At 49.3% G+C, this 7,500-nt stretch overlaps 2 protein-coding genes across 2 annotated transcripts in view; both read left to right on the forward strand.

The window, feature by feature from the left end:
* aspscr1 (ASPSCR1 tether for SLC2A4, UBX domain containing) overlaps positions 1-2,234 on the forward strand; it is an 11,484-nt gene extending 9,250 nt beyond the window's left edge. The window contains exons 15-17 of the mRNA XM_068728998.1: positions 54-123; positions 550-728; positions 1,941-2,234. Of these exons, the coding sequence (XP_068585099.1) occupies positions 54-123; positions 550-728; positions 1,941-1,951 (260 nt within the window). The 3' untranslated portion in view covers positions 1,952-2,234. The remainder of the gene's footprint in view (positions 1-53; positions 124-549; positions 729-1,940) is intronic.
* A 3,472-nt stretch (positions 2,235-5,706) lies between these two features.
* Positions 5,707-7,500, forward strand: part of LOC137886497 (myeloid-associated differentiation marker-like protein 2) — a 2,763-nt gene continuing 969 nt past the window's right edge. The window contains exons 1-2 of the mRNA XM_068728975.1: positions 5,707-5,988; positions 6,596-7,500. The exon at positions 6,596-7,500 is cut by the window's right edge and continues 969 nt beyond it. Coding sequence (XP_068585076.1) covers positions 5,708-5,988; positions 6,596-7,238 — 924 coding nt within the window. The 5' untranslated portion in view covers position 5,707 and the 3' untranslated portion in view covers positions 7,239-7,500. The remainder of the gene's footprint in view (positions 5,989-6,595) is intronic.

Consider the following 7,500-nt stretch of genomic DNA (forward strand, 5'->3'; position numbering starts at 1 on the left):
GTGTGTGTGTGTGTGTGTGTGTGTGTGTGTGTGTGCGTGCGTGCGTTACACAGATTTCTACATGAAGAGGGAGCTGCTTGAATCCTCTGTCTCGGCCTTGCAAGCAAATGAGTCCATTGCAAGGTACGTGTGTGTGTGTGTGTGTGTGTGTGTGTGTATGTATGCACTTGTATCCCGCGGCAACCAGCCTGTTTTCCTGTCACAAAGCCGTCATCACTGGAATCCCTTTGAGGTTCGGCCTAAACAGCAGGTGCCCCTGTGCGCCCTCATTTCCTCCACACACATAAACACACACGTAAACACACACACACACACACACATACACATAAAACCATTTTCCAGTCCTGCTAAAGATAGAGCCCGTTTCCCAAAAGTCCCCCCCCACCTGTTGTCCTGCTGCTCCTCTAATGAGGTCATCACTCTTGTGTTTCAGATCTTGATCTCACTGTTATCTGACTTCAGCTCCTCATGATAAAACAATGATGCTTTAAATAGAAACAGGAACTCCTAAAGGAAACAATACATGCTTTCTCTCCCCCCCCCTCTCAGCTGCATGCTCCGGTCCCCGACTCCTTCCTCCAGCTCAGAGGAGCCGCCGCCTCCCCCAGAGCCGAGGGAGGACGCCAGCGGGTCCACGCGGGACCAGGGAGGCCCTCCTGCACACGCCCAGGCTGCTAAACCCACCAGGTCTGACCCGGGGAAGGTGCCCAAGTGGCTCAAGCTTCCAGGTGAGGACGGGTTCATTAGGTCCAGACCAAGAGAACAATAGACGCACCGCTGCCTTTTATAGTTCTGGTCTTGTAAATAAAGTCATAGGACTGACAAGCGACACGTTGAAGTGACAGCTGAAGTGACTGTAGTCCTGCAGCAGCAGCACATGGTGACACTTACACTCCTTGATCTGCTCCTCTTGAGCTCCTCGTCCTGACATTCTGTCACACATTGGTCACACTTGGCTGTTTGGCAGATGATGCGGTTCAGTGATCCGGCTCTGCTCTTCACATGGTGGAGATGTTTTCGCTCGGCAGGAATTTTGTGTGTGTGTGTGTGTGTGTGTGTGTGTGTGTGTGTGTGTGTGTGTGTGTGTGTGTGTGTGTGTGTGTGTGTGTGTGTGTGTGTGTGTGTGTGTGTGTGTGTGTGTGTGTGTGTGTGTGTGTGAGATACATCTAGAGGTGCAGGAGAACTACAGCGGCTGACTGTAGAGTCTTTGGTTTGTCCCTTTGGAGCTACCGTAGAAACTGTGTGTAGATATCAACAAGTCATTCTCAGGAAACCAGGTGACCACGCATCAACAGAAAGCAGTCTCTGGTCTCCAGCTGTCCTCAGAGACCTCCTCCTTTTGTACTTTTGAGAACAGAAGGTGCTTTGGTCACACGGTGTTTGTTGTGGTCACAAACCTCAAAACCACAGTCAATAGGAAGTCCTCATGACTCAGAAGATATGGATGCATTTTAGGATGAACCAATTAGTCGTCCCTCCCCCCCGCTGGGCCACATCACACGGCATGAGCCCCTGTGGTCCGTCCAGTCACGCCGCTGCTCTGTTGTTGTTGTTGTATGGTGGTGGTTCTGGTGGTCACTGCACTCATGTTTCTGTTTTGTGTGTATGTGTGTGTGTGTGTGTGTGTGTGTGTGTGTGTGGCTGCTTTCTCTTTCATGAGGAAAGTTAAAAGAGAAAGACTTGAGGGGGGGGGGGGGCTGAATCTGGAATTATCGGCTCCATGTGTGGAGCTGTAGAGTACAGAGGACATACGCACAGACACACACACACACACACACACACACACACACACACACACACACACACACACACACTCTCACTCTATCAAAAGCTCCACTGCATGTTGTTTGACAGAGGTGTTCTCAAGCATTCAGAGCAATGCTAACAACAGTCACTAGCTGTTGTTCAGAGCCGTTGACCTTGTCTGTGTTCATCCACAGGTAAGAAGTGAAGCTGCTGCCCTGAAGACGTGAGAGGAGCTGCTTGAGGAGGAGAACGCTGTGATGAAGGCTCACCTTTGAGGCAGAGGAGTGACTCCATCATGAAGAAGCACTTGACTGGTTTTAATAAGAAGTGATGATGATGATGATGGTGAGGCAGATGAGTGGATAATGATGATAAGATCGGAGGATTGTTGTTTCATTCCGGTTGATCTGTTGGAGGAGAGAGAGTTGAAGATGCTGCTTTTATTCAGCAGGTGAAGATGTAAAGTGAATAAAGACGTTGTTCTAAAACTCTCTCGTCTTCTCTTAAAGTAAACATTTTAGATTGATTTTTTAAATATTGATTTACATTTTAAATCTGTCCCCGTACATTCCCAAGACGGATCCAAAGATAGAGCCAGTATCTGCATCTATGTCCTCGCCTGTGACAGCCGTGTTCTGTCTGTCTGTCTGTCTGTCTGTCTGTCCGTCCTCGTGAACGCGCTCATCTCACAAACGTCTGGAGGGAGTTTCTTCAAATTCTGCTCAAACGTATTCTTGGACTCAAAGATGAAAAAGTGTTTTTTGCTAATAACTCAAGAATTATGGCAATTTCTCGCAAGAGACCATGAAGACCATGGAGACCATGGAGACCATGAAGACCATGGAGACCATGGAGACCATGAAGACCACAGCTGTGATCTAACAGACTTCATGATGCACAAACCAGCAGCTCTGACTCTCACATGACTTATCTAACCGTCCACAGGTTATAGTAAACAAGCAGCATGCGGACACACACACACACACACACACACACACACACACACACACACCCTCTCTGCCCTCTCACCAGCTGCCCCCTCATTCACTTTTTTAGCTGCAGGAGGAACTTCAAAAAGAGGCCGAACACAGAGGGGAGCAGGACTCTGTGTGTGTGTGTGTGTGTGTGTGTGTGTGTGTGTGTGTGTGTGTGTGTGTGTGTGTGTGTGTGTGTGTGTGTGTTGTGGGACTATGAGGGAGGAGTTGCATTCCTTCCACTTGTCACACACACACACACACACACACACACTTACTTTCTGTTTCCCTCTTGCAAATTAATTACTTCCAACTGCTCCTGGAGTCTTTGATGCCAAATTAAGCGACGGCTCTTAGAGAGGCTGCTCTCAGAGCTCTGCTGCTTTCATACAATGAGACCGAGAGGTTCCTCCAGACCACAGAGACATAGAGAGGAGCATCCGTCTCCTGTTGACACACCTTGTTAAGTGGAGTTTTGTCTGCAGGCACCTGATGTGAGTTTTTGCTCTATTGTAGAGCTAGCGTTTCTATCTGGTGTCTAGTGTTTCACTGGTGAACAGCAGGACGTTCACTGGTGCGAGTGTTCCTCATCTCCAGTATGAGGGAGCTTCTCAGCCACAGTCGGCTCCTGTATTGATCTTCATGTTCGGCTCCTGTATTGATCTTCATGTTCGGCTCCTGTATTGATCTTCATGTTCGGCTCCTGTATTGATCTTTATGTTGGAGTCACACAGCTAAGCTATCGAGGCTGAACAGTTACGTAGGAAACAGATGAATGACCCTAACCCTCTGCTTTCATCGCTCACCACATCAAAAGTGACCTTCTGACCTCCAGAGGCAGCTGTTGTGCTCACGGTGACTTCAGTGAGTGTGCAGTGCTCTCACTCACCTGCAGGTGGAGACAGAGACCTGAGGACAGACGTGATGACCCCAGAGGACGCTCATTGAGGCTGATGGTGATCAGGAGATGGAGCATGGTGAGATAGATCAGGAAGAAACACAGTTCAACATGATTAGTTTGGAAAATGTGTGATTGTAATTTAAATGTTATTGAATGGACTAACGTGTGTTGTGATACAATAGAAATGAGCACAAAGACTTCTACTGACTGTTCCTCACTACTACGGTCAGTACCTGTTCAACGTCCCTCAACACTCTGGTCTTCTCACTTATAAACATTTGTCTTTTGTTTGTGTCACATTTGGGATGAATCACGCCTCAGGTCTGTCCTCTGTCCTTTCTCACTCCAGCCTCATTCCCTATTTCCTCTTTCCTCATTCCCTTCATTGACATGTTGCATCCATCACATGACCTCACCTCCCGTCTACACGTTTTCCTGACTCCTTAAGATCTCTACACACTTCCTACTCAGAAGCAAACAGCAGCAGGCAACAGTCAGTGACTAGATGGTCGACATGATGGACACCATCTGCTCATTTGTCTCAGGAGTTGTTGAGACCAAGACAGAGCTGTCTCCTCAGTTATACTGCCCCCATGTGGACAAGAGATATTATGTTACTTGTTTTGTAATTACTAGAACATCATTTCTGAAACTAGAGCCCTCTGTTTGAAAGTATAAATCAGTAATATGATCATAATCATAAAGTGTTCAGTTTTAAATACATGAATAAGACATAAGAACATTTTTAGATTATAGTCAGTTATTAAAATTGAATAAAACATTTTATTTCTTAATAATAAAGTTGAGTTTGAATGATTTCTATCTATATATTAAATATGACATATTTTGCACAGTTCATTCTTTATGTATTTCATAATGTAGATTTGTTCATGAAGTATTGAACTCTTTGAGGCTCCGTAGATAAGAAGTCTTCTTCTGCAGGAAGAAGTGAGAGGAATCTTCTAACAGAGTTCATGGGAATAACTGAGTCCACTGAAAAACAAACCTGTGATGGACTGAGTGAGGCGAGAGATATTTACAGTTTTATTTTATTGCTCTGATCCGAAGTCTCTCTGGTCGAGTCCCAGCTGTGTAATTTGATGAGCGTCACCTGACTGTCTTATATTGGTCCTGATCCGTGAGCCACCATGGGGTCAGCTACTGCTCCTCATTCCACAGGGTCTGTAACGCGTCTGCATGCCTGACTCCACGCCCAACCACATGTACACAATCCTCCTGTGGTGACGGCCCAACCCCAAATAACTTCCACTCCGGCCTGACTGACTGAGCAGCAGCCCCTCGTCACAGCACATGGAGGGACGGTGAGGAAGGAGAAAGTGTGTGAGGAAGAGTGTGTGAGAGGATGAGAGTTGACATTTGAGGAAAGCTGGTGCCGTCTTTGACTTGTGGATTCACAGCGTGAGCGTCGTACAGCAGCAGATACGACTCGGACATATCTGGGTTATTGATCCAAGAGGATTCTGGAGGCTGGACCGGACCATTTCAGCTGAACGGTTGGACTGGACCATGTAGCAGTTGTTCCTCAACTTGACTGACAACTGCTGGATTAACATCCTGGACTCAAAGGTTCTTCAAGCTCTTCTGATAGAACATCTGACGTGGGTGCACAGTGCTGGATCATGTTGATGGATGAGTGTGATCTTCAGCAGAGAGCTGAGTGTGTGTGACTACAGAAGACCTCGAGGAGAGATTTCCCCTGTGTTTGTCTGTGAAACACTCTGATTCATCAACACAGAAATAGAGGATCAAAAGGAGCCCACCATGCCCCCATGATCCCACCAACCCACACCAGACTACAGAAGCACCTCAAAGCACCGGAGAGCCTCCACATCCTGCCGCTCGCTCATCGAGGATGCTGAAATGAGAGAGACGTCTCTGGATGTCCCGGTCACATCTCTCGCACCAGGACGCTCCTTGCCTCTGGTTTTGGTGGGACTTGGTCTTTGGACTTGAGCTGACACAGTTTAGACGTTCAGCTCCAAGTCATCCTCTACTGGACGTCCAGAACCCTGAAGGTTCAAGAACTCACTGAACTGTTGATTTCCTCTCCTACACTCACCCGGCTATGGCTTCACAGGGTGGTCCGTACCTCAACCCGAGGGCCCTCTGCTCCCCTCTGGGTGCTGCCCGCCTCTGTCAGTTAGCCACGGGCTGCGCGGTGATCGCCATGGTCACCCACAGCGCCGGGTACAGCGGCTCACACGGCGTGTTCTGTATGGCGGCGTGGTGCTTCTGCTTCGCCATGACGGTTGTGGTGTTCTTCCTGGACGCCACTCGCCTCTACAGCTGCCTGCCCATTTCCTGGGACAACCTCACCGTCACGTGCGCCGCCTTCGCCACGCTCATGTGAGTCACGTGTTCAGTTTGGGATTAAGGTGCTGATGCAAAGCTCGTCTCAGGGTCTCATGTGTCTGAGAGTGATGGAGAGGTCACACGTCCGTGCTCCTCTCATCCCACGGAACACCGAGTCACTGCAAAGACTCCCGCACTCATTAAGCCTCAGACCCAGACCGAACCAAGCGTTTAACTCTGTGTATGAATAACTTGTTCTGAGGGACACTGCATGCATCAAGGTTAGGTTGTAAAGGTTTCCATGATTCTAGTTTAGAGCTACAGTCACAGAGTTAAAAAGCTCTCACTACCTTCTCCATTGATTGTGTCACAGGCTGCCACTTAAGTACTTCAATCTGCTATAATTCATATGTTTACACAATGGAACAGGTGATTGTGTCCCATTGAAAAGGTTCACCTGTCTGAGCCAAACAAAGCTAAAAGCTGCATGAATACGCTTCACATGCATCAGGTGGACAGCTCTGAACGTCTGCTGGAGGTGTAGATAAAATGTCACTTTATTAACTGTATAAAGTTATAATATGTGTTGTGTTTGCAGCTTGTTGTGCTTCTCATGGTCTACGTTTGCCCCACTTCTCTTCCTCTTCCTCCTCTTCTTCAGGTATGTGACAGCCTCCGTGGTCTACCCGCTCTTCTTTGTCCGATCCGAGTGCCCCTACGCCGGCTGTGAAGTCAGAAACTTCCGCATCGCCGTGACCGTGTGCTCCATCCTGTGCGCTCTGGCCTACGGGGCTGAGGTGGCCTTGTGCCGAGCCAGGCCGGGCCAGGCAGTGGTGGGCTACATGGCCACCGTGTCTGGCCTCCTCAAGGTGGTCCAGGGCTTTGTGGCCTGCATCATCTTCGGAGCTCTGGCCAACGGGAGCGAGTATTCCCGATACGCCGCCACCATCTTCTGCGTCGTGGTTTACGCGTTCTGCTTCGCTCTGACCGCCCTGGTGGTCGTCCTGACTGTGTGCGGGCGGACCAAGGCTGTGCGCTGCTTGCCTTTCGACCGCTTCGTGGTGGTGTGCACGCTCCTGGAGGTGCTGCTCTACCTGAGCGCGTCGGTGGTGTGGCCGGTGTTCTGCTTCGACACGAAGTACGGCTCTCCGTGGAGGCCGTCGTCGTGTCCTCAGGGGAGGTGTCCGTGGGACAGCAAGCTCGTAGTGGCCGTCTTCTCCTTCGTCAACTTTGGACTGTACGTGACGGACCTGATCTACTCTCAGAGGACGCGATTCGTCTCCTCGCATAACTCACGAGCGTAGCGCTGTACGGGACCATATACGTATCGTACTGACTTAACGGGGTTCAGTTGTTGATCAGCTTCCATGTTGACTTTGTTTGTGCATTTATTTCATATTTAAAGACAGAACATGTTGAGAGGGGGCGATGGGGTCAAAGGTCCCGGGCCCTGGATCACTGGTGCTGCACATGGTCTCACTCTGAGGCCCCCGGACTCCTGGAATGTGAACCCCACCCCTCTGAAGGGACACCCCATCCCTCCTGCCAGCCTCACCCAGCAGCCAG

The sequence above is a fragment of the Cebidichthys violaceus genome, unplaced genomic scaffold, assembly GCF_023349555.1.
Source record: "Cebidichthys violaceus isolate CVI_PGR_0920_01 unplaced genomic scaffold, fCebVio1.0.p SCAF_44, whole genome shotgun sequence".
Classification (NCBI taxonomy): Eukaryota; Metazoa; Chordata; class Actinopteri; order Perciformes; family Stichaeidae; genus Cebidichthys; species Cebidichthys violaceus.